We start from the raw sequence: 27,805 nt of genomic DNA on the forward strand, positions 1-27,805 counted from the left end.
GTCCCAATCGCCACCATGCATTTGATTAATTGATTCACGGAATAGCGCCGTAGCGTGTGGTCGAACTGATTATGTTATGCTTTCCAGATGTTATTTTGATCATAAGTGAAGATGGATACCTTGACATTGATTGTTAAATTATGTTTTACTTTTCAAAACTAATGCTCCACACTGTGACTCAATTACTCATAAAAGTAAAAGTGGCTTATGTGACTATAATATATTATCATAATAACCTTAAATCTGATGTTAGTCAAACTACATTAAAAATACATTCTTTTTTTTTCCTGTAAATAGCGATGCGTAAACGTCTTTATTTCTTCAATTATTTATTTTACCATCATTTTTTGTCTGAGAAAATGTACCATGGTTACCAACAGAATATATTTAGAAGTATTTAGTTTATGCCTTTGCATAGGATTTACTTGGGAAAATCCACAGTCGCCCAGTTACCTGATGCACTTGCCCGCGCCGGGCAGAAATGTTAGAGTTGTTTCATGCGAAAACAGGTGCTGCTAACGTGCAAATACAGTTCCACGGAGACAGTGATAAGAGTGAAGTTTACATGTGTACCGTCTCACACAATATACTCGAGTATTAAGTGGTTGGTTATACCCCACATGCAGCGGTGAGGATTCATTCATCGTGTCTGCTTTCCGGCCTGGCCTGTACGTTTGGCTACAGTAAAACTTAAATTATGCGTTTTCCAATCAACTAAATTATTTTAAAAAATATTCAAATATTAAAATGGGACAATGGAGTTTTGTTTGATCGAATGAACAGTCTACCGTCTTTTGACAAATCTGAGGCTACTTTGGACATTTTAAAACAAGAAATCACTAACTTTTCAAAAGGGTAACATTTTTTTCTTGAATTAATTTGAGTACTGCATTCAATGGCTTTCATACTGGTTGCCTTGCTGATAGTTGGATGGCAACTTTCTGTTTCAAATTTGGTATTTAATTTTTTTTAGAAATCTAAAAATCCAAGTCGCCGGAGTAAGGAAAAACTCGCACGAGGATATCAAAACAATCAATAAATACACCTTTTACACAACCGCCTCGTTGACAACACAGAATAATTTAGTATGGTTCTTCATAATATTCTTCTTCTTTCACTTCTTCTTGTTCTATATTTTCTCATTCTTTTTCTTTTACGTCTCTACGTGTCCTCTGGAGATTGTTATACTTTTCAATCAGTATTTGAGAAGCCAGTGGTACCAGCATTGACGTTTTTTTCCTAATTTACTTTAATAATAGAAATGAGCTTTAACCATGCAAATTAGCACTTTGGTCGAAAGCACAAATATATCTATCTGCTGGGGTAATAGAACGGATATTGGTGTTAGAATTCACTCCGTGCGAAACAGTCAAAAGCAAAATAAAAGTGCGGCCCGCAGACTGCGCACTTTAGTGATTACTTTGATTAAGTCATACAGGTGAATTTAGCACCAATATTCGTTTTTAATGTCCTCAGCTGATAGATATATTTAAGCTTTCGTCAAGTACTAACTGAGGTGAAAGCTCATTATTATTGTGTGACAAGCAAATTAAGGCAAAAAACGCACAAAATGCTGAGCACCACTGCTATAAGCATTTGCTCAGTTATTATTTTAAAGGTTTTCTATGCTCGCCATTGCACGAGTATGTATCTTGTGTGGCAAGGGGTCTGCGACGTTAGGCAGGCTGAAAATTGAACTCGCTATCTCCGGGTTAACTGGAGACCATTGTTACTGAAGGATAATTATTTTTTTAAATGTTGTGCTAAATGTATGCTGAATGCTTACTCGTCACTTTGGTCAATGCAGTAAATATTTCGGTGCTTTTAAAATTTTCAAACTTTTAACTGCTTTATCAGTTGCTTCCGACTGAAATAGATTATTGTAGACAAGAACTGTCCGCAGGTTCCAGTTCCCAGCTGTATCGATTCCAATGTACTTCCTCACTGGGCTCACTATTTTCAGCCGCGCCTTTGCTCCACGCTGCTAGCTCCTGTATTTTCAATCGTGTTGTTTGTCGGCTTCCCATCGTTATCAGGTTTCAAACGGATCGTCCCAAAACTAAAGGATTTCGGTTCAGTCGCTTCGCAGTCATTCCCGTGTTCGGTCGTTACGGCAATCGGTGGAACGGAGTTGTTGAGTTTGTTTGTGATTAGTTTATTAACAATTGAATTGGACATCGTCTACGATGAGTTGCCCCGTAGGGAATTATAATGGGTAAGTTTTTGGTGATAGCTTTCAAGCCAAACTCGATATTTCTTTAATCTAACCACGAATATCAAAGTGTTTGTACAAAAGTGGTATTTGCATTCCTGTATATAAAAACATTTTCAAAATCTCTGCATATTATAAAACAAACTAAAGCACTTGGTAATCGAATTAATGATATGAGCAAACTTTTGTTTGAGATTACGAGTAATCCACTTCTTATCATTGTCGAATACGTCAAGATGAAGTCACACAGCCATCCTATTCCCAGTAAGAACTAATCAAGAAACTGAAAATAAACGAGATTTTTTTGGAACTCACTCGAATCTGTTGGCTACGCCGCTTTGAAGAATCGCAATAACAAGATATTCCAGGACCACACAAACGGCATTATAATATTATGTTGATATTTTGTTATGAGATTGCTATTTGTGCTTTTCGTACTGCCTTTATAAGTACTAATCTTGTTCAAGTACGCATCGTCCATTCCAAAACACGCTTTCTTTGTTAACTCTTTTTTTTATTTCAAATATTTAGCCTGTTTAGCGATTAGATGTGTGTCTATAAAGTGGGACTATGCTCGTAGTTGGGTGCGGGTCCCGATGTGGTAAAGCGCATTTTCGTGCCATTCCCCAGCCTAGAATTCGTTATTCCATGTGTATGCAACTGCGAAAAGATATCTTGGCCTAGAAAGTTTACAATGGATTATTGCTCAAGTATTCAATCAATAGTAGCATGCAACGTGGAATTGATCCAGGCTTGGAACACATTTTTTTTCACATGGGGTGTTTCATCAAATCATGCGAAATGGAGCAGCTTTGCAAAAACTTGGCATGGGATTTTTTACACTGCTGCGTTAAAAAAAAAACAGAATCGGGTGTGATATTATGAAGTCACTTTGATATGATAGGCTGAAGATCAAATGATACAGACATATCGGCGCCTCCATGCACGTCTATATTTCTGATTTAGTAAAATGTAAGCCTTCTGATTATTATGAGCATTTTGTGTTTGACAAATTGAGCGGATTTTTCGGTTTTATAACATTTCTAGAACTTATCATTTTAATTTCCTCATACGAAAAAAACAATTTTTAAAATGATTCAAAATCCCTCATTCCTTATTCTGTCAAATTCCATATAACCAAAATATGAAGAGCAATCCTGAGCGTTTCCTCTGTCTAACCCAGGGAAATGGATCCCTATTTTCCCACATTCAAAAATACAGACATTTCATAAAAATTCGGAAAGCATAGCATAGCATAGCATAGCATATGTGATTGTACAAATCGTGGGTGGCTATACAATGCTCAATTGAGCAATCTACTGTATATTGTCGCAAATTGGTACTTGGGATTAGTACCTTTTCCTATACAGTGGCAGTTGTATACCTGGCCACGTCCTTACAATCACGGAAGGAAGGGAAGGAATGTTAGTTCAACATCTACTAGTGAAGATGCAGGAAATTCATACTACCTTCATAGATGTCTCGGGAAGGAAAATTTGTGTTAGTGGGTAAGGTGAATAATAGGGAGCTCTATTAGACAATATAGACCGTTTGTCAATAACAGTATATGCTGAAAAAATAATAAAAAAATATTCATCAATTTACTTATGAACCGTCCAAAGGAGGACAAAATAACCTGGATTTTACAAATGTTTCGCGCGATCGTTCTGCCGTCCGAAACAAGAGCCAACACGCACTGAACTAATTAACTTTATTATTTACCGGCCGCGCAATGCAAAACACAAAATTTCGGCAAATCGCGTGATCGTTCTGCTGTCCGAAACAAGAGCCAACACGCACTCAGACATTTCATAAAAATTCGGAAAACACGAAAAAAAATATCTCAAAATGTCTGAGGTGAACCAACCCAGGGGTGAAAACCTCAATACTAAAGAAAAAAAAAGACCACCCTTTTGCAACAAACAACAAAAGAATGGATATATGCAGTGTCTCAAACAAATGATTCAATTAGATTTTTTTGGGTGTACTGGTTTTATTAAAATAATAGCAACCCTATAACCAGAGACCGGCGGAGTGAAAAACTGTCGAAATGGCAACGTATGAAAATGCATGAAATCGTGAAAATAATACTGGCAGCACTTGAAATTTTTGCTTGCTTCTTATGGATGCAAAAAGTAAACAAGTCGAAATGGAACCGCTTTTGACGGTTCGATTGGAAACAAGATGGCGTCTTCGCCGATCTCTTATTCTAGTATTTCTATAAAATAAGCATCTCTGGCCAAAGACACCGTGCTCATCTCATTATGTCTTATTGAAAATTGACTATTGGATCAAATGTGTTGGCCAAAATATTTTTTTTTTCATAAAGACACCGCCATCATCAGTGGATTATGGTACCCCAGGGCAACTGAAAATACGGGGTAAGTGGCAGCCAAAGCCGATGAATCGATGAACGTAACAATGTTCTAGAAAGATGAAGCAGAATTATCAACGAATTCAACCGACACAAAAATAGTTGTAATCAAAATTATTTGAGGCACCATACTGATCGCTACATCAAACTACCAGGAAAAATATTATTTTTACTTTTATTCAATGGATTTCCAACACAATACTAACTTGATATTTGATGGGATACAGCTCTTCGATGAACCTAGGCCGAATGAAGTATCCTTCTCCAGTGGACTCGATCCTGGGCCAATCGCTTCCGGTCGCCCCGAACATTGAGCGCCCTCAGGTCCTCTTCAACTGCAAAAAGCCATCGTGTAAGCGGCCTTCCACGAAGCCTGCGACCTCTTCCGGGTTCTCTACTAAATATTATCTTCGCTTAACGTTCTTCCGGCATACAAACAACGTGTCCAGTCCACCGTAGTCTGCTGCCTTGTTCCTATTCAGTCGGTAGCTCTGACGAGGTGGTCGCCAGTGTAACCAAATTAATTTGTTACAGATTCTTTCATACAACATGTTTCAAAACTCGATGTTTATCTTCCTCGATAGAAACTATCCAAACTCTATAGAAATATTCATTATTTATGTAAGAGAAGCGAAAGTTACAAACACAAAAGATTTTACTTGAAAAAATATAACTGCTAGATGGGAAAAAATTTACAGTTACAAATCTTTGCAGCCCTTGAGAACAATGTATAAGCCTTTAGCTATTAAATTTAAACTAATTTTATGCCATCAAACTCGAACGCAGACATTTACGTTCATTGCTAAATATTAACTTTTAAAACCAGCAGCACGTCCAAGCAAACAACAAACTGCCCTACGGGAAACGCGCCGCACCGGTACGATTTTGACAGAAAATACATACAATTTTGAAGCATTTCAATTATATGCATCTGCATCTGCAGGAATCAAAAATATCTCAAGGTAAAAGTTTAGGTCATGACAATGATCTCTGAAGATTTAGTGAAAGAATTTATATGTATAAAATCTTCTTCTTCTATATACATAAAAATAAATGTCTGTCTGTCTGAACCTTATAGACTCGGAAACTACTAAACCGATTGGCGTGAAAATTTGTATGCAGAGGTTTTTGGGGCCGGGGAAGCTTCTTAAGATGGTTCGAGACCCCTCGACCCTTCGGAAAGGGGGGCTCGAGAACTAATCAGAGAATAAATCAATTTTATGCAAAACGAAGTTTGTCGGGTCTGCTAGTTTTAAATAAAGTTTGAATTGCTTTATTCAGTGGTGCAGCCAAATTTTTTTATGATATGAAAATTTGAAATATTAGAAATTCATTTTGAAATTCCGTTTAATTTCGTTTAATTTCGTTAAAAGCATGATTTTTCCGTCGAAATTTTTGAAATTAAACGATACGAAATCAGAAAATCAGATTTCGCCATACTAAAATTCCGCGGAATTTCGTTTCGGATTCCCTAAAACGAAATTTTTCGAAATACCGCATGTGCTTAATCAAGACATTCATAAAACGTGTCCTTCGCGTCGTCGGTTTTATCGTTTGTCGGTGCGCAATTGAAGAATTTGCCCCGTATCCTCAACACACAGATTTGTTCGCTAATTGGTTTTCACCGCAATAATCGCTTCACCTGCTTGCCCATCACTACGAAACCAACTCCATGCTGTGCTTTTCCGCCACCGCTGTGATAGATGTTATATTTGAATGCAGTGTTGGTAGTGGGGTCCACGGCACGGAATTCGCGTTCTCCGGATCTAGGCCATCGGACTTCTTGAATAGCGGCCACGTTCACTCCAACCTTCTGCAGTTCACGAGCCAGAAGGCTCAATCGTCCAGGTTCATTAAAGTCCTCACATTCCAGGTACCGAGTTTCCAATCATAGTCCTTATTTTGTTGCCGGATCGGTTGCCAAAAATAACGTTCTCTATTTCTTCTATTTCCATTTTTCGTGGGGGTCGGGGTCGCGTTACCTACATTGCGCTGGTGGGGCTGCCATCTCAGGTATAGCTGACGCGATACAACATTTCGTTAATCAGCCGCTGGGTACCAGGCAGACGCTGTTTGAGCCGCACCTCCTGGTGAACATACGCTCGAGGCGTACCTTCTCACTCTAGCTGATGCCATAAGGACAACAGTGCCCAGGATGCACTACCAGCTAAGTACAGAACCCTTAGCTGGCGGTCTTTTGTCATCGGACGACCCGTGGAAGCGTGAAGTAGGAACTTGTGGGGGCCAAAGCTATGTTGGGCGCTCCTTCTTTGAAGTCAACCCACCATTTTGCAGCCAATAGTCGTTTTTAAATTTATTATTGACTAGTCGAACCTGCTCGATCTTGTTCGTATTGTTTATTCTTCGTCCTAAATGACAAACGTTTAGTTGTCGCCCTCTAGATCGATTTCAGTTCGAGCTTGATGGTTTTCTTCAAAATTCATAAAAATGTAGCATTTTTACATTTGTTCTACTTTCCCAGCCCAAAACGATTCGATTGGTGAATGAATCTTGCAAATTGATAAGCGTTCGTGAGTTGTATTCCTCAAAAGAAATGCAAACTCATTTTTTTATATACCTAGCAAAAGATGTAGCAAGGGAATATTTTGAGCAATTGAATAATTGTGTGACATCGAAAACGATTTAAATGTTTTAATTAAAGCCAAAATCTGCTATTTTCACTTGCCCTTGAGTTTTAATATACAAGGTTTAATATACTAAACAACATTTTCGATAGAGCCATTTTAACTGTTTTAAGATTTTATTTATTTTTTATTCCATTCTTTATTTGTTAGGCACTCTGTGTTACTTAACCGCTACTGTGCCGAGATCTACTGTGGTATTCTGCTGTACAGAATCCACACAGAATCTATTTTTAGATTTCCATTACCATATTGTTGTCGTTGCCAGTCCATCTCATCGTTAGTCCATTGTGTCCGTTTGTCCATGTCGTGCATCCAATGATCGTTGCATTGTTCGGTTGCCATTTGTCCGGGTACGTTGGAGGAATGCTTCCGAGAATGACAAGTTGTCAGTCGTCATCAGGCAGCCGTGACGATAAAGCGCGTCTCTCAATACGCTACCGCATGGGCTGAGCATCCGGTGATCGACGAGGGTTTGGTGGAGGGGCTGGGAATCGGATCCATGACCATTCGCTTGTAAGGCGAACGTGTAGCCAACTACGCTACAGGACCCCCCTATGTTTTAAGATTGTCAAGGATGTTATCGATCATTTAGTAATCTGCCTTCGATCATTTAGTAGTTTGTCAATAACTCATTCCAGAGGCTAAATTTCAAAATGTGTTGTATGGTGGACATCTAGTGCAAAGGTTTATCTACAACGCTGCCTAACAGTTCGTTGTTTGAATTTCACTAATAACGAAGCTATAGCGCTAGTAGCAGTAACTTAGACTAAATGATTGCAAACTACCAAATGATCGAACGCAGATTACTAAATGATCGATAACATCCTTGATGATTGTTGTCTTCGATATTCATATATTATATGGATTTCAATCAGATGTAGTTTGATATCATTGGCTTCGTCGTTAAAAAGTAAAATGTCTGCCGCATGAAAAAAGGCAATGGTCATAACTATGCGATATTTTTTCCGTTTTCAGTGCGAATAATCTATTCTAGGGATATGCGGTATTTCGAAAATTTTCGTTTCAGGTGGTTCGAAACGAAATTCCGCGGAAATTGAGCATGGCGAAATCTGAATTTTTAATTTCGTTAATTTCGCCGACAAAAACTGGGCTTTAACGAAATGAAACGGAATTTCGAGGAATTACGAAACAAATTTTAACCAATACCAAGCTTCATGTGATCTAAAAAAATCGTCTATTGTTCAGCGGTACGAATAAAACAATTAAGGGTTTATTGAAAAATATAATGTTTACAAATATTTTTATTTACTTTTTCTACGCAATCCTATTCTGAATCAATAAGTACCTATATATTTAGTTTTTCACTGGAAAACCTTTTTATCGTTTTGTTAGAAATGTTCAAGCAGAAAGCGGAATTCGTATTCCTCGATTTAATATAATATGGTGCGGATATTTGCTCAGTTCGTCAAGGCTCCTATCATAAGTTCGCTTTCGGAGAGAAATAAAAGCATTTCAGAGCAACTTTGTTGAATATTCTCAAAATTACTTATAACAGAATTTAAATCTATTGTTCATCTGCTAAAACTCAAAAATTTATTCATCTTTTTTTTCGATAATATGTGAAAATCAATACATTTTCGTAAAAACTTCGAAAATAATTGTGGGGTCTTAAGAACTTCAAGCGCTCAAATGTGCCTACCGTTTCAATTCAATCTTGAATACACTTATATATTCCGAACACTTTGTTTGTTATAGAGGTTTTTCGTAATTGTTCCATTACTGTTTCCGAATGATTAATAGATGTTCAACTCTGGACACGACATCATTGTGGTAAAAAAATGTTTCCTTACAATAAAAGTTCGTCAAATGTATGCAGGTTTGGTAGTCACAATAAGTTAAACAGGGTTATCTAGCGCTTAACTGAATGTTCTATCTGTTCTTTTTTGAATGGAAACAATATTACTGTTATATGAAAGTCTTCTAAATCAAAAATGTAATTGTACTTTAAGCCCAATTCTACTAATTTTCTTCAAAAATATGATAACCCAAAATTGAGTAAAAGTTACTACTTAAATAAAATGATGATTTCAGAACAGCTGATGGATAATGTCGTACTCCGCAAGGACCAATGGATGACACGATTCTCCAGAATAGTCGACTAGTATGATTGGTCACGGATTCCCGATCCGCATAATTGACTAAAGGATAACATAACTGACATAATTGTCACCGAATCACGGGTCGCGTCTTGTATATAAACCATGACCCAAAGGTGAACGGTTTCGGTAGAAGTATCGGCACTCCAGCCAACAAAAACTTTGCACAAATAAACCTTCATAGGTAAATTTTCTTCCAACCATCTACTGGCATTTCTGAAATCCAAGAGAACACGCCTTTCTATTATTCGCTTGCCGGTCCCCCGTTTTGGCCCTTTCGTATGTATAGGTTAAACGACTTTGTCATTAGATGAGAATAACCAGCGCGTAAACAAACGAGCATAAATTCCATACAAAAATCCAAGATAACTGACTTAGGGACATTGGCAAGTCAGATCACCTCCCAATAAAAGCATCCTGGTCCACATTATTATCGGTTACGAATGCCATATTTCTAGCATGTCTGCTACTACGGAAGCATTCATGCTGCCACCAAACAAAGCCGCACCCACCAGAGCATACAGTGTTCTAAACCAACCCTTTTCACTTTGGTAGTTAAGTAATATTTTTCGCGCCAAATCCGCGCCGACCAAAATCACATCCGCGCCATTTCCGCGCGGCATGAAATTCAATCCGCGCCAAATCTGCGCGACTCAGAGCTAAATTCTGGCCCAATACGTGCGAAATATCATTTTTTTATAATGTATCACAATTATCACAATTTTTTGAACGTTTTCTTTTGAAGTGCGTATTATACAATATTATTCATTTTTTAATATGAGCTACTTCATACATGTTTGTATCAAATTAAAAAAAAATAATATCGCAGTTTGTATTACAACCCTTCTAGATGGTCATATTCACCAATAGAAGTAGCAAGGCAAAGTAAACCAAAATCATGCAGTTAAACAATTTCTATATTCACCGTTTTATAGAAGCAGGATGGTTGCAATTTTGATGTAATTTTTGTTCATAACACAAACTTGCGTAGAGATTAGGTGAAAAGATTATGTAAAATTGTTTTTGAACAAAACTCCCGAGTAAAAATTATTTGAATTCATATCCAAATAGAAATAATTTCAAATCTAACATACTTGCTCAGGTTTCGTTGAATGTTCTATTTTCTAAAACGTAAAAGTTTCCTGAAGAAAGTTGTCATGCGGAAAGTCCAACAAGATTTTTTGCAGAAATTTCTCTAAGGGTTATTTATAGAAATTCTACTGAAAAATGTAGCAGGAACTCCTGTGTCAGTATTACTTGAATTTCATTGGACATCTCCAAGGGTATCTGCACAAATTTTCTCCGGGATTCCTGTCGAAGTTTGTCTGAAAATTGCTGCGGTAGATCCTCCGAGAATTTATGCAAAAATTCATTCGAATACTTTTTCATAAATTCAATCTGGAGGAGGAGGAATTCAATCTGGAGGAATTTATCCAGAATAATCCGCAGGATTTTTTACGACAATACATGCGAGAATCCATCCATGAATTCCTGTTGAAATCGCTTTGGATTTGTTTACATAAATAAGTTGGTAAAAACACAAGAACTTCCGGGAATTCTCCCGTAAATTCAAAGCGGAATTTCTGCGCAATTTTTACAGGCATTCCTGCTGTCATAGCTTCAGGAAATTCCTAGGAAATTGCCATGTGAATTCATGGGAAAACTGCTCCAGAAGTCCTTGCACAAATTCCTTTGGAAATGCATGTGGAAGTTTCTTAATAAATCGCTTTGGGAATTCCTGAAGACATTTTTTGATCAATTCCTACAAAAAATCAATTCTTTTCCTAATTCAAAGTGGAATTTTTAAATTTTGTCTGTGGTTATCGCTACAGGAATTACCGTGAAAATTCCTCTATAAATTTCTCCAAAAAAAAAATGTTTACAATTCATCATGGCAAAATTCTGCTGAAATCCTCTCTGTGGAATTTCATTTATTACTTTACTCATAGAATCCTTGAGGGAATTCCTTCGTAATTTTTCGGCTGGAATTTCGAAGGAAAAACTTATATAATAGTTATCCCAAATAACGCAAAAAAAATCCGAAAATATCTGTGAAAATTGATCTTTTGATCTTTCAATTGCTGAACAAATTCCTCTTCAATCACTGCGAAAAAACTTATTATAATGAGACATCTGCATCACATCAAAGAACATTTCGACATGGTTGTTTCATAAGGGCGAAAGTCGCAATCGTAAACTTTGACCTTTCTCGCAAATTTCTCATTCATTAGGATCACTCTCTGCTAACTATCACTGGGAACTGGTAGAGCTCCGCGCCTTCTGCAGAATTGAAGTAGAAAATACCGTGAGCAGGCTCTAATCTTCGTGGAATCAGCGGAAAAAGTCAATGTTTACGTTTGCATTTGTTGTATATTCTCTGATTCATTCTAGAGAAATGCTATGAAAGCAATATAAAACCTTCAATACTATAAAAGAAGAAACTAAATCCCGACGGGAAGATTTGACGAGATAAAAAAATCGATTTTAGGAATCAATAATTAATGACCAAAAGTGACGGGTATCCTCTTATAATACTTGTTGAACGATTGAATAAAAGTGTAATGCATAAGATTCAATAAGGACTTTATTCTCAACATTATTTTACTATAGAAAGGAAGCTCCATGCATCAGATCCAGATTTTTTTTTAAATTATCACCTAAAACTAAATCTGCGCCAAATCCGAAGTCTTCAAATCATTATGTAAATCCGCGCCAAATCCACGAAAACCGCGAAAATCGCGAAATCCGCGTAGACGTAATAACCCTGTAATGGTATTGACCACAAAACATCGTTGTACTATATCAAACAAATGACAGTTTTTAGAATGACAGCATCTGTTTTCTGTCAAAAGATACCCGGGGGGTGCCCTTAACCGAACGGTGCCAACAACCGAACTTCATCCCCTACAATTTATTCCTGATTGACTATGAATATTTATTACATTTTCTATTTAACTTATTATCATTCACAGGGACGCCCAAAGTGGCGAACGACTGGGATCCGAAGCTGGAATGTTGTACGGAGAATACCTCATGCTTGATAAAGTACTTAGCGCACAAAGAATGCTTTCAGTTGAGAGCAACAAACCGGTACATGATGAGCATCTTTTCATCGTAACTCACCAGGGTAGGTTGAGGCAGGTTTTCAATCTAGTTCGCCCATAACAGTTTTGTTTTAAATTTTATTTTCACAGCTTATGAACTGTGGTTCAAGCAAATCATATTTGAACTGGACTCTATTCGTCACCTTTTCAGCACAGAACACATGGAGGAGTCAAGAACATTGGAAATTTTGAAGCGACTCAATCGAATCGTCATGATTCTTAAGGTAATGTTATAGCCGCGTCGATGACCTTCAGTTAGTTTGATAGCTCCTCGCAATTTGTGGGTTATAAATCATCACAGATCATAGCTGTTACGTCAATATGTTAATATGAAAATAAATTGGTCTGTGTTCGTATCCGCATAAATCGAAAATGGCTGGATGGATTTCCTTCATGTCTTCAGCATATATTTTCGTTATATTTTGTGATATCTCCTCATGCGAAAATTACGAGTAAATTTGAGTAAATCGCGAAAAACTAAAATTAGGATTTACGTGGACATTTGAATTCAATTCAAATGGTTAATTTCTAGCTTAGGTACTTAATTAAACACCATTGTCACCTAAGGCTTTCGTAGCTCAACGGTAGGACATGTGACTTCAAAGCAATCAATTCAGAAAGTGACAAGATTAGAATGCCGATTCGAGATGTGCGGATGAAAAATTTCCACTGTCTCAGAGAATAGTGTAGGTATGGTATGTTAGTCGCATGACACACAAATGCCGAAATGGTTTAGAACCTCTCAGTTTATAACTGTGTATGCGCTAAATGAATCCTATTTTGCAAGGTGGTAATGATATCGGAACGCAAGCAAAGCACTAGCAAAAGTTCTGAGAATTGTTGTGACTTAATCATTGTAGGCCTGTAAAAGAAATACGTGAGATTCAATGTAATTTGATACCCGGTGTTAGAAAACTCGAACTCAAGCACAATCGATGAGTGTGAACAGAATGCACTTGTGGGTCATCCAACCATCAAACATAGCTGCAACATAACAAATGAAGAATGGTACAAAGTATACGTTTGATTTTGTTATGCTTTGCTCGATGCTGTTCCATGTTGGGAACTTTGCTATACTCGATGTCTAGTAATTTGCGAGTAATTTGTAGCCATTATTCTCGATGGTCATTCCATTTTCTTCTAGTTTTGTATTTGTATAAGTACCCAAGCATGAGCGAAGGCCTCGATATCAGAAGTTGGTATGAACTTGCCTTGCATAAGAGGTAAAATAACAAAACAAAAATACCAAAAATTATGATTTCGTTCAAATAATTTGCATTTCAACCATCGAACAAATGTTTGAAAGCTCTTCTACAATCTAAGTTCGAACAAGAGCTTATTAAGAAGTCTAATAATGAAGCATAGCTAAACCTTTTCTTTCCTGCTTCTGAGATCAATCTCAGATTATCAGCTCGTCTGGGAGAGCAACCGACGAACGTTCTATCGAAGACTAGGTTGTTATGTATTTCACCAGAGAGTATCCGATGGATTTGAGTAATAATTTGGAACTAATGTAGCGCTCTGATCGGAAGTAAGGGATTGTTGACGTCATTGTACAGCAAAGCGGTAGGGTGCAGATACGGTTTCCTCAATACGGCTTTCAAACATCGATTTTGAATACATTGTAGTTCTCTTAGTCTGGATTCGCACGCATTTCCCCAGACACCTATGAGAAAGTGCAATCTGGAGTGAACTAGGGCAAAATATAATGTCTTCAACCATATTATTGGTACAAACGAAGAAACTTTCCGCAGGACATCACAGAAAGGAGATAGTTTATTAATAAGTTCCTCGATGTGAGCGTCCCAGCTCATTGATTCATTCAAAATGATGCCTAGATATTTATAATTTGATACTCTATCTATAGTTCTCGGGCAGCAGGGACTATGTCCAAGGGCTTGACGATCCCTCCCCAGGCCATCTGCGAGTTGTGGGGCTTGCCTAGGATGTGGTGGGGTTTGACAGTGGGCCCTGTTAAACCTCTATAAAAAGCTGCATGTATCCGCAAGTAGGCCCCACCAAAGCGACCGTGTGCCGCTCAAAGCGCACAAGCCCAAGTCCTGGTGTTAGGTGGGACGCTAAACAGCCCTGACACGACGGCCCTCCGACGAGACAGGAGGTTTGCGCTGGCCCAATAAGCCGCCTAGAAAACCAATCATTACGAACAATATAAGAGATAATGCGACTCGATATAATCGGCAAAGACCTAGGCGACGAATACAGGATCACGATTGGAAGCTTGGAACATGGAATTGCAAGTCGCTAGGTTTCGCAGGTTGCGACAGGATGATCTACGATGAATTACATCCCCGCAACTTCGACGTCGTGGCGCTGCAGGAGATTTGCTGGACAGGACAGAAAGTGTGGAAAAGCGGGCATCGAGCGGCTACCTTCTACCAAAGCTGTGGCACCACCAACGAGCTGGGAACCGGCTTCATAGTGCTGGGTAAGATGCGCCAACGCGTGATTGGGTGGCAGCCAATCAACGCAAGGATGTGCAAGCTGAGGATTAAAGGCCGTTTCTTCAACTATAGCATCATCAACGTGCACTGCCACACGAAGGGAGACCCGACGACGAGAAAGAAGCGTTCTACGCACAGCTGGAGCAGACATACGATGGATGCCCACTGCGGGACGTCAAAATCGTCATCGGTGACATGAACGCACAGGTAGGAAGGGAGGATATGTATAGACCGGTCATCGGACCGGATAGTCTGCACACCGTATCGAATGACAACGGCCAACGATGCATAAACTTCGCAGCCTCCCGCGGAATGGTAGTCCGAAGCACCTTCTTTCCCCGCAAAATATCCACAAGGCCACATGGAGATCACCTAACCAAGAAACGGAAAACCAAATCGACCACGTTCTAATCGACGGTAAATTCTTCTCCGACATCACGAACGTCCGCACTTACCGCAGTGCGAATATTGAATCCGACCACTACCTCGTTGCAGTATGCCTGCGCTCAAAACTCTCGACGGTGTACAACACGCGTCGAAGTCAGACGCCGCGGCTTAACATTGGGCGGCTACAAGATGGTAGACTAGCCCAAGAATACGCGCAGCAGCTGGAAGTGGCACCTCAACGGAAGAGCCACTGGGCGCAGCGTCTCTTGAAGATGGCTGGAGAGATATTCGATCCGCCATTGGTAGTACCGCAACCGCTGCACTTGCCACGGTGCCCCGGTTCAGAGAAACGACTGGTATGACGGCGAATGTGAGCAGTTAGTGGAAGAGAAGAATGCAGCATGGGCGAGATTGCTGCAACACCGCACGAGGGCGAACGAGGCACAATATAAACAGGCGCGGAACAGACAAAACTCGATTTTCCGGAGGAAAAAGCGCCAGCAGGAAGATCGAGACCGTGAAGAAACGGAGCAACTGTACCGCGCTAATAACACACGAAAGTTCTATGAGAAGTTAAACCGTTCACGTAAGGGCCACGTGCCACAGCCCTATATGTGTAAGGACATAAACGGGAACCTTCTTACGAACGAGCGTGAGGTGATCCAAAGGTGGCGGCAGCACTACGAAGAACACCTGAATGGCGATGTGGCAGACGAAGATGGCGGTATGGTGATGGACCTGGGAGAACGCGTGCAGGACATAATTCTACCGGCTCCGGATCTCCAGGAAATCCAGGAGGAGATTGGCCGGCTGAAGAACAACAAAGCCCTGGGGTTGACCAACTACCAGGAGAACTATTTAAACACGGTGGTGAGGCACTGGGTAGAGCGCTGCACTGGGTCATTACCAAGATTTGGGAGGAGGAAGTTTTGCCGCAGGAGTGAATGGAAGGTGTCGTGTGTCCCATCTACAAAAGGGCGATAAGCTGGATTGTAGCAACTACCGCGCAATCACATTGCTGAACGCCGCCTACAAGGTACTCTCCCAAATTTTATGCCGTCGACTAACACCAACTGCAAGGGAGTTCGTGGGGCAGTACCAGGCGGGTTTTATGGGCGAACGCTCCACCACGGACCAGGTGTTCGCCATTCGCCAAGTACTGCAGAAATGCCGCGAATACAACGTGCCCACACATCATCTATTCATCGACTTCAAAGCCGCATATGATACAATCGATCGGGACCAGCTATGGCAGCTAATGCACGAACACGGTTTTCCGGATAAACTGACACGGTTGATCAAAGCGACGATGGATCGGGTGATGTGCGTAGTTCGAGTTTCAGGGGCATTCTCGAGTCCCTTCGAAACCCGCAGAGGGTTACGGCAAGGTGATGGTCTTTCGTGTCTGCTATTCAACATCGCTTTGGAAGGGGTAATACGAAGAGCAGGGATTAACACGAGTGGTACAATTTTCAATAAGTCCGTCCAGCTATTTGGTTTCGCCGACGACATAGATATTATGGCACGTAACTTTGAGAAGATGGAGGAAGCCTACATCAGACTGAAGAGGAAGCTAAGCGGATCGGACAGCCATCAACTCGTCGAAGACGAAGTACATGATAGGAAGAGGTTCAAGAGAAGACAATGAGAGCCACCCACCGCGAGTTTGCATCGGTGGTGACGAAATCGAGGTGGTAGAAGAATTTGTGTACTTGGGCTCACTGGTGACTGCCGAAAATGACACCAACAGAGAAATTCGGAGACGCATAGTGGCTGGAAATCGTACGTACTTTGCGTCCGCAAGACGCTCCGATCGAATAGAGTTCGCCGCCGTACCAAACTGACAATCTACAAAACGCTAATTAGACCGGTAGTCCTCTACGGACACGAGACCTGGACGATGCTCGTGGAGGACCAACGCGCACTTGGAGTTTTCGAAAGGAAAGTGCTGCGTACCATCTATGGTGGGGTGCAGATGGCGGACGGTACGTGGAGGAGGCGAATGAACCACGAATTGCATCAGCTGTTGGGAGAACCATCCATCGTTCACACCGCGAAAATCGGACGACTGCGATGGGCCGGGCACGTAGCCAGAATGTCGGACAGTAACCCGGTGAAAATGGTTCTCGACAACGATCCGACGGGCACAAGAAGGCGAGGTGCGCAGCGGGCAAGGTGGATCGATCAGGTGGAAGATGACTTGCGGACCCTCCGTAGACTGCGTGGTTGGCGACGTGTAGCCATGGACCGAGCCGAATGGAGAAGACTCTTATATACCGCACAGGCCACTTCGGCCTTAGTCTGATTAAATAAATAAAATCTATAGTTACTCCATTGACTTGTATTGGGACAATGTTAAGTACTTTTCTTCTTTTCGAGCGGAATAGCATAAATTTTGTTTTCTTCAAATTTAAGGACAACACATTTGAGTTGAATAATTCATGCAGCTTGTCAAGATCTCGCTGTATGCATTGTGTGATTAATTGTTCGTTCCCTTGATCGTATATAATAGCAGAGTCATCAGCGAAGAATCGAATACTGCCGTTCAGTTGAAGACGAGATAGATCATTGATGAACATTAAGAACAGCAATGGTTCCAGGTTGCTTCCCTGGGGGACTTCAATATTCATGGCCCGTTGCTCACTGTTCACTCCATTGACAGACACATATTGATACCTATTCGAAAGATAACTTCTAAGATTCAAAGGGGATCCGCGTATTCCATAATACTCTAATTTTTGTAGCAGGAGACTATGGTCGATTGTATCGAACGCGAAGGTCGAAGGTCCAGGAACAGAACACCCGAAATTTTTTGCTTATCTATGGCTCCATATACATTATCAACTAGTTGTAGTTCACTAACGGCTGTGAAAGTACTAGGTATAGCCCTGACGAAATCCGTATTGGTGCGTGTAGAGAATATTCGACGATTCCAGGAAACTTATAATACGCGATGACAAAAGTTACTCAAGTATTTTATTGAGTAGTGATAGCGTAGAGATAGGTCTGTAGTTGTTAACGGTTCTTCGATCTCCCGACTTGTAAATAGGTACAACACGAGCAATTTTAAGGCATTCAGGATACTGTCCAGAGGCTATAATGTCGTTGAAAACATCTTTCATTATGTTATGAGATGATATGTTTTGAGAAAAGACGCCGTAGTGTTGTCCGGTCCAGAAGACTTGTTGATGTCCAGATGTCGTATCAGTAGAATAACTTCTTGAACTGTTACAGGTTGTAGAAACATTGAAGAACTATTTCTGATAACTGTGTCGAACTTCGTTATATTTCGATCACTGTTGATGCTTGAGGCCAAATCATGTTCAACCGAGCAGAAGAAATCGTTGAATGTGTTGCTTGTTTCTAAATCGCTGTTGATTTTCTCCAAACAGATTCTCTCCTTTTTTTTAGTTCGCCCAAGAAGATCATTGACTACGATTCATGATTGCTTTATGGAATTGCTCTGGAGCAAGTTTTGATAATAATCACGTTTGCATTGCCTTTTTCTCGCTTTTAGCATTTTGGAAACTTGCTGCAACATTTCGTTTAAACTGTTATTCAGAGGCTGTCGTAAATTTTTTTTCTTTTTTTTTTATAAGTTTCCATAACCCTACGGTCATCCATGGACAGTAGTTCTTAAGTTTAGCTTTAACATTAATCGTTCTAGTTACGTTAGCGCGAATCTCATTGAACTGTTTTACGATGAATGAAATCTTGTGGTTAGCATTTGCATCCACTGGGAAGGTCTGTATCGCTTGAACAAAACGAGCATTTAAAGTTTTGTTGGATTGTTGTCATTTTTGTTCATTATTCATTCAGCCATTCGTTTGGTTTATATTTTGTTGAGAAAAATTATGTAAGCTATTGAATTTCAAAAGTCGTGGGATCGATACCTGCATCTTGTTCCCAATTTATTTTTCTTATATCTAGTATGTTGAATAATGTCTTAATAAGTGTTGCTGTGTCTCTATATATAAAAATTAGTTTGCATTTCTATTGAGGCAAAATAATTCACGAAAAGCTGATTGATTTGCAAGATTTTTTTTCACAAATCGATTTGTCTTGGGCTCTTCTGTGTTTATATGAACAAAAAGCCAATGCATTCGATGAGCAAAGTTGAAAATATTGTCAAAATACAACGTTTTTATGAGTTTTGAATAAATTCATCAGCTTAAATTTAAGGACAATCCTCACGGAATCCAAACTTGAAAGTACTCGCGTTTTCAAGGGCACACCATTAAATACGGGAACAACACACAACTGTCATTTTTTTTTTATTTTTTCAGCTTTAAAATAATAAAAATGACAGTTGTGCGTTGCTTCCGTGTTGAGAGGTGTGCCCTTGAAAACGCGAGCACTTTAAAATTTGTATTCCGTGAGGATTGTCTTTAAATCGATCTAGAGTGCGACGCTGCAATCAAACAAACGATTGACAGTTAGATAAAAAAAACTCAAATGTACATCAGACCATTTGAAGTTGCGCAAAGAGTGAAGCCAAATCTACCTATTGAACACTCGCTTAACTTTTCAAAAGGACCTAAGTAACATTTTTTCATGGGTTAATTTGAATAGCGCAATCAACATAACAACATGAAAGCTATTGATTGCAGTATTCAAATTAAATCATGAAAAAATGTTACTTAGGTCCTTTTGAAAAGTTAAGCGAGAACTCTCAAACCGTCTACCCTATAGGATAGGATGTGCCAATTAGTCATTAACAATCGTACCGATTTTCTGTTAAAATCGTACCGGTTGCTGATTGGGTGAAAATGACAATCGATTACTTCGATCGGCGGTATCACATTTTCAAAAGGGCAGCTTGTTGTTACCTTGGCCATGTTGCTGGGTAATTAAATTGAAATTTATGACAAAATTCAAAAGTTTGTTTTTCGATTTTTTGGGCAAAATGAATTTATGCTAGACTGTAAAATACGTATGCATAATTTTCAACGGTTATGCTAATTTGAAATACTCGATTTGAAGAAATATTAAGCAAGTTTTTACCCATTTCACTATAAAACTCATCTAATTTCAAGTAAAAACTTTTTGCTGATATTACGTAGCATCTTTGATTACTAAATATAGAAGAAATGAACGAGAAAACATTAATTTTATACATATATTATTCGGCGGATTTTGCATAAAAAATATTTGGAAGCACTGGACACCACCTCGTCGAAGCAATCAACTGAGGAAACAACAAGGCAGTCGCAATTCAATTCAAGACAAAATTTTCAAATGACTTATCTGCTTTTGTAAACAAAGATTCAAACGACGATTTCTCGCGTGATTTTTGAAAACGTCGTAAGTCCAAAAGAGAGGCTCTCTTTGTTTACTTTCTCTTTCGATTATTACAAAGCCATACTAACATTTACATTGGATTTTCCTGCACCAATCTGAAGAAAATAGCTTTGTCTAGTGCGCTGAGGTGAAAATATTGCAACAAATTTTAAACTAGCCTAGATATTAGCAAAAGAGAGCGTAATGAAAGAGAGTCTCTCGTTTGGACTTACGACGTTTTCAAAAATCACGCGAGATTTGACAAATCTGATAGCTCTCCCACGCAAACCAACACCACCAATAGGTAGGCGAAGGTTTCCGCTACCTGTTGATGGTGTTGGTTTGCGTGGGAGAGCTATCAGATTCGTCAAATCGTCGTTTGAATCTTTGTTTACAAAAGCAGATAAGTCGTTTTGAAAATTTTGTCTTGAATTGTCACATCCTATCCTAGCGTCTACCTATCGAGCAAAGTAAACAAATGCTTGTTGGTGAGTCGGAAGTATTGTTATCGCCTAATGATTATTATGGCGAATTAAAACGCATGAATTGAAATCTCGCTTAACTTTTCAAAAGGACCTAAGAAAAAAAAAATTTCATGATTTAATTTGAATACTGCAATCAATAGCTTTCATGTTGTTATGTTGATTGCACTATTCAAATTAACTCATGAAAAAAATGTTACTTAGGTCCTTTTGAAAAGTTAAGCGAGAAATGTATTAGATCTGATCTCGAAACAAAATTTTCAAAACGACTTATCTGCTTTTGTAAACAAAGATTCAAACGACGATTTGACGAATCTGATAGCTCTCCCACGCAAACCAACACCATCAACAGGTAGCGGAATCCTTCACTTACCTATTGATGGTGTTGGTTCGCGTGGGATAGCTATCAGATTCGTCAAATCGTCGTTTGAATCTTTGTTTACAAAAGCAGATAAGTCGTTTTGAAAATTTTGTCTTGATCTAGAAACAGCTTCAAAAAACATCAATACATTTGATACGATTCATTTTATCTTACATGTTAGTGACAATTGTTTGAGTGGATTTGTGAATGTTCCATTCCTGAATGTTCTGTGTTTGGGCCAGAAGATAGGCAATTAAAATTATAAATAGAAGAATTCCCAGACAATTCAAGGTGCCCAAACAGGATCTGAATCCTACACCAAATTGAGCTAGAACGCAATAAAAACACATTTGCGGGATTTGACTGATGGACCAAAAATCTTATAAGGAAACCTCGTCACATCTCGTAATGGGCAATACATTGGACGTTTCTCTCGGGGCACAGAGAGATCGTCAGTTATTATAATTTGTTGATTGTAGTGTTAATTATTTATTTTTGTATGATCGTAAAACTTTTTATTGTAACACATTCCCCAATAAAGTAGTAAAAAGAAACTGACGTGTTTGCACTCTGTGGGTGACTAGGTTATTGAATTAAAAAGCTTTAGAAGTGAACGCTCCCGTGAAGTCACTTGAAGGGTTGAGCAAAAGTAAAAGTTGGCAACAGAATAACAAGAGTACCATTCAGAATAAGTGTAAGAAGATCATCTTTGCGTAACTACCTTTAAATTCGCCCACCCCCTTCCCCTCCCTTCAAACATCGATACGATAGCGGTTAATCGTGCCGCTTAAGGTACACATCTTTATACCACTCTGCACCACAAGTGCTGAACGGCCCAGATCGGACCACTATTTCTGGACTTTTTCCCGGGTTATGGGAGAAATGTTATGTTATAAATGTTATATTCCATCCAAAATCCCCACCTAACTGGTCAATCATGAGTTCGGAAATGGACGTTAATATAACGAAAAGACAGCTTGAAAAAAGACGATCAAAATCAAGTAGTGAATGATTTCTGTGGCACTACTTAACAAAAAGTATGCTGATCGTAATCATTCATGCGTAACGTAAATTCTAGATAGTAGACTCTGCATCAGACCAATCGGGTTGTACGCAAAGGTGACGTTGAACTACGGAACTGTATGTAACGTACAGGTTTTCGACTTTTGTGTTCGATGAGTCCAAAGCAAGCGTTTTTCAAGCGCAGGGTGAATCTGTTTTCGTTGTTTATCCGGATATTTTGGTGCTCTTGATGTTGAGTGAGCATAATGAGCCCTGGTGATGTATATAATTCTTTGACCAGCATTTGAAAAGGATGATAAAAATAAGATTTTCAAATAATCGGGGGTGAACAATACTCTCAAGCGATCACATATCCAAAATATCAATTGATAAAAATCCGCTAGTGAGAAAGAATCGTTTGATAAGTGTATCTCGATTTGAAGCATTGGTAAATGCTACTTTTGAACTTTTTTCCCTACAACACCAAACCACAATGTCAAACATCCTATTAAACTTCATTGTTGGCATTAAATTGGTATTAGTTAGGTTTACATTAAAATGATTATTTTGTGTTTGTTATCAATAATTTGCTAGATTTGAAAAGCTATCGCCCACGGTATACAGATAACAAGGTAGGCCCGTTAGAAAAATGACACTTCGAATGTGACGCATGTTTTATCGCCACATCAGAGTGTATGTAATTAAGAGTGGCGACATGTGCCGCATTTGACAGGTCTCCTGCTCGTTTGGAACACGATTTTGTATGGGAATGACAGATGAATTTTGTTCCAATTCTGATAGTGTCGCCACTCTTAATTACATACACTCTGCGCCACATGTTGGAGTTTAAAAGTAAACATGCTGCGACCGTAGAGCATCGTCTCGGTCCAGTTAGTGCGAAGATAGCAGTGACGTCACATATTTACATTCAAACTGAATGTTTACATACGTGATGAGCCTGCCTTGTTTTTTGTATGCCGTGCTATCGCCGATGAAAACTCGCCTACTTTTCACACCTGAGAAGTTCTCAAATGATCATTCCAATAATTATCGTATGAGAATGATTCATCACAACCGGATGATATTTAAGCACCTCCACCGCCACCATTTTCAACCGGCGCGCCGCTACTATTTTTTGACCGCGCCACCGGTGATTTTTTTAAGGCGCCGATGATATAATTTCAGTGCCTTAGCTGCTCCCGCAATTCGTTGAAAGAAAAAAATCGTACAATCCCAATCGTACACTCAAATCACTTTTTACGTTACTTATTGGGAGGATCTGAAAAAAAAATATGACATAAAAAGGTTCTTTGCTTAGATTATTTGTTTTTCACTTACTTTATTGATCTTTGGGTTATTTTAAATATGACACATAATTTTAGCAAATCAAAGGTCCACATAGGGTATGCTATCGCCAAATGTTTCAGGTCTTTTAGCTGTTTCCTAGAGTTTAGGCTTTCAGATTTCCACGCATAAACTAATATCTTCCGGCCCTTTACATATGGTACCTACTCCCAGCGGTCCAGATATCCATTAGTATACATAGCTATTCAAGGACCAAATTGTTCATGCTTTCACTATGTGTTCCATTCCAGGTAACACAAGAATATGGGTCTTAAGGAATATACGCGTCTTAAAACATTCATTAGCTGCTTTAAGAATTGAAACATGCTCTTAGTGATCCTCTTCTTCCTAATTTTCTTCTTCTATGGCTCTACATTCCAACTGGCCTGCTTTTCAACTTAGTATTCTATTTGCATTTCCTCAGTTATTAGTAGGAAGCTTTTCTATGGTCGCCATGTATCTTTGTGTGGCAAGTACAATGGATGCACTATGTCCAGGGAGTCAATAATGTTTCCCAGTCGAAACCATCCTAGACCGGACCGATAATCGAACTCGTCATCTCCGCATTGGTAATCCTACGCCTTTTTTCGCAAGGCTAACTGGAGACTAAGACTAACTGCTCTTAGTGGCCATTGGAAATAATAGATTTCGAATTGAATGCATGTTCCTTCCCAAGCCGTCCAAAAATTAGAAGTATTGAATTACATGCTGAAACGAAAGATCTATTTTCTCCTTTGATAAATGAACATGCATTTGAATCAAATAGGATTTGACTTCCAATTTGGTTATATGGATCACATAGAGCATGAACCATTTCCGGAAAGATCTTACAGCCATTATATATAAAATATATATAAAATATATAAATAAGGTACTTTTTTCTAACCGTGTACCACATTGTGTTCTAGTTCTTTTTATTATTGTTAATACTTATGAGTGATGGTCGGAAGAGTATGGAAGTATAATTTGCTTTCAGATGACCCACCGATTTTATTTTATAGATGGAGTCAATCTTCTTCTTCTTCTTCTTATTGACATTACATCCCAACACTGGGACAGAGCCGCCTCGCAGCTTAGTGTTCATCAAGCACTTCCACAGTTATTAACTGCGAGGTTTCTAAGCCAGGTTACCATTTTTGCATTCGTATATCATGAGGCTAGCACGATGATACTTTTATGCCCAGAGAAGTCGAGACAATTTCCAATCCGAAAATTGCCTAGACCGGCCCCGGGAATCGAATCCAGCCACCCTCAGCATGGTCTTGCTTTGTAGCCGCGCGTCTTACCGCACGGCTAAGGAGGGCCCACAAGTCAATAGAGTCAATAGAGTAAATTATAAAAATGTACCGCCATCGGGGGTGACAATGGGTCTGGGGAGTGAGAATGGGTCATCGCTTTTACCAGCAGTCTGGAGGTCGTTGAGCAAAATCGTTCAAAAAGGTCTCTTATATTTTAGTTATCTTGCCCTCAGATGCATTTAATCCAATCTACGAGCATTCTAAGTGGTTGAAACAGTGACCCATTCTCACCGCCATTTGACCCATTGTCACCCCCGGTGACGGTAGCTCAATCAATCTTAGGCTGATTTTGACATGCCGACGTCATGAACTCCAAACTTCAATACGCCAATACGCAATTAATTAGGAATCAAGCGGATACGAATTTGGCGAACTGATTTGATTTCTGTGGAAAGGTGAGATTTCGAAATGTCAAACGCAAAGAAATAAGATCTCTGTACAAAAAGAAAACGGACCTTATATGAAGAAGCAAAAATATGTCTGAACTTCAGTACCAATGCATGCCCAAGTAACATTTTCAGAATTTAGCGATCTTCAAAACCATAATTTGCTCTTCATCACCTTCATAAAACCAGTATAAAACCAAAATGTTACTGGGGTGGTCTAAATCAGTAATATCTCATGTTTTTGCTCTGAAACTGATTGAGAGGTGCGCTTTCGAGAGTTGGTGTACGCCTTAATAGCGGTTCCTTATTCAAAAGTACCTTCACATCAAGTTTTTGAAATATCTGAATAAAAAACGACTTGCTAGCAAATGGAGTAAGTATACTTGCACTAAATAAAGGACATGGGCATAGTACGTTCAATTTAATGTACGTAGTGTTCATCCTGAGAAACACAAATGTGTTGAATATCCAGTCTGTGCGATAAAATATCATGTCTTAAGTTACTGGAATTAGCCCTTTAACTCATTTACTAGCGGAATTCAGGCAACGAACTATTAGGCAAAGTAGTAGAAAAACAACGCGCCAATGGTTCACCGTACACTACATTTTGAGATTGATAAAATGTGTTTCTGACAAACTACTGCATGATCAAACCCAAATTTCTGAATAATTGAAATTATCTTTGTTAGGATGTTTCCTACATTACGATTCGTTTTTAGTAAATACGGATTTCGCCATCTTAAACTAAATGTCTATTCGACTATTCTTTCCTGCAGCTACTTGTTGATCAGGTACCCATATTGGAAACGATGACTCCGCTTGATTTCATGGACTTTCGTGATTACCTGTCACCGGCTTCTGGATTCCAAAGTTTACAGTTCCGGCTCCTGGAGAATAAGTTGGGTGTCAAAACCGAGCACCGTGTCAAGTACAATCAAAAATATTCCGAAGTCTTCGCCAACGACCGATGTGCCATCGAGAGACTTGCGATCACAGAAAAGGAACCATCATTGGCGGACCTGGTTCAAAAGTGGCTCGAACGCACCCCTGGTCTGGAAACCAATGGGTTCAACTTTTGGGGCAAATTCCAAGAGAGCGTAGAACAGTTGCTTGCTGAACAGGAAGCGAGCGCTTTGGTAATTCTGTCCTTACAACATGACACACAAGACATATGATTTTTGAAAATTTAATTGTATTTTCCAGAACGAAGAACATGAAAATGTGAAAAACTACCGTCTCATGGACATCGAGAAACGCCGGGAAGTGTACAAATCAATTTTCGACTCGAGTGTTCATGACGCACTGGTCGCACGTGGCGAACGTAGATTTACGCATCAGGCGCTGCAGGGAGCAATTATGATCACGTTCTATCGCGATGAACCACGATTCAGCCAACCGCATCAACTGCTGATGCTACTCATGGATATCGATTCCCTCATCACCAAATGGCGATGTAAGTTAATTTGTGGCTTTCAAGTTTCGTGCCAATAAGGCTTCAACATCGATCCCACACTCATCGTTTCAGACAATCACGTGATCATGGTGCAGAGAATGATTGGCTCGCAACAGCTGGGAACAGGTGGATCGTCTGGATATCAATATCTGCGATCTACTTTGAGGTGAAACCGGGAATCAATTCGAAGTGCAATCTAATAGTAATCAAATTTTCAATTTTAGCGATCGTTATAAGGTATTCATCGATTTGTTCAATCTGTCAACTTTCCTTATTCCTCGTGGCTCAATTCCACCACTTACCAGCGAAATGCAAAGGGCGCTGAATCTCGCCTGGGGGTCTCCGGTGCATCAAGCAAAGCAAATCAACGGCGTTTCCATTTGATAATACATTTTTCGTTTCTGTTTGGATGTATCAGATAGATGGCTAAAAACTTAGATTAGGCCAATGGAATCTCTAGGAAATTGAACAATTTGACGAATAAAGTAATAAAGCTAGCATGAATTTTATCTTGTTCGATCCCACTTCATCCCTATAAATCACATACGGTACAATTTATTTCACGAAAATCATTTTTGTTTGCGGTATTATTTGCAAAAATAGAAAAAAAAGACTAAAATTTTCAAAACTTTCGGGGGTGACAAAATCGTGTCGAAAACGTGTTAAAATCGGGACATGATAAAATCGAGTCGAAAACGTGATAAAATCGGGGGTTGACAAAATCGGGGAGTGACAAAATCGGGGCGACACTGTATTGGTGAGAATATAGGTCAATGTTTCAACAACTTAGAATTCAGTTCAATCACAGTTAATTGCCTATGTTCCGATTATAAAACCACCCATGGACATGGACATTAATTTACAATGTGTGTCATATGTGAATATGTACATTATGTGG

At 39.3% G+C, this 27,805-nt stretch overlaps 1 protein-coding gene across 1 annotated transcript; it reads left to right on the plus strand.

The window, feature by feature from the left end:
• Window positions 1–2,058: 2,058 nt before the first annotated feature.
• Window positions 2,059–27,411, plus strand: LOC134226809 (tryptophan 2,3-dioxygenase). The gene is made up of 7 exons (XM_062707807.1): window positions 2,059–2,215; window positions 12,321–12,475; window positions 12,543–12,676; window positions 26,231–26,590; window positions 26,658–26,907; window positions 26,980–27,073; window positions 27,132–27,411. The coding sequence occupies exons 1-7, from the start codon at window positions 2,187–2,189 to the stop codon at window positions 27,289–27,291; spliced, it is 1,182 nt and encodes a 393-aa protein (XP_062563791.1). The 5' UTR covers window positions 2,059–2,186; the 3' UTR covers window positions 27,292–27,411.
• The last annotated feature ends 394 nt before the right edge of the window (window positions 27,412–27,805 follow it).

The sequence above is a fragment of the Armigeres subalbatus genome, chromosome 3 (assembly GCF_024139115.2).
Source record: "Armigeres subalbatus isolate Guangzhou_Male chromosome 3, GZ_Asu_2, whole genome shotgun sequence".
Taxonomy (NCBI): domain Eukaryota; kingdom Metazoa; phylum Arthropoda; class Insecta; order Diptera; family Culicidae; genus Armigeres; species Armigeres subalbatus.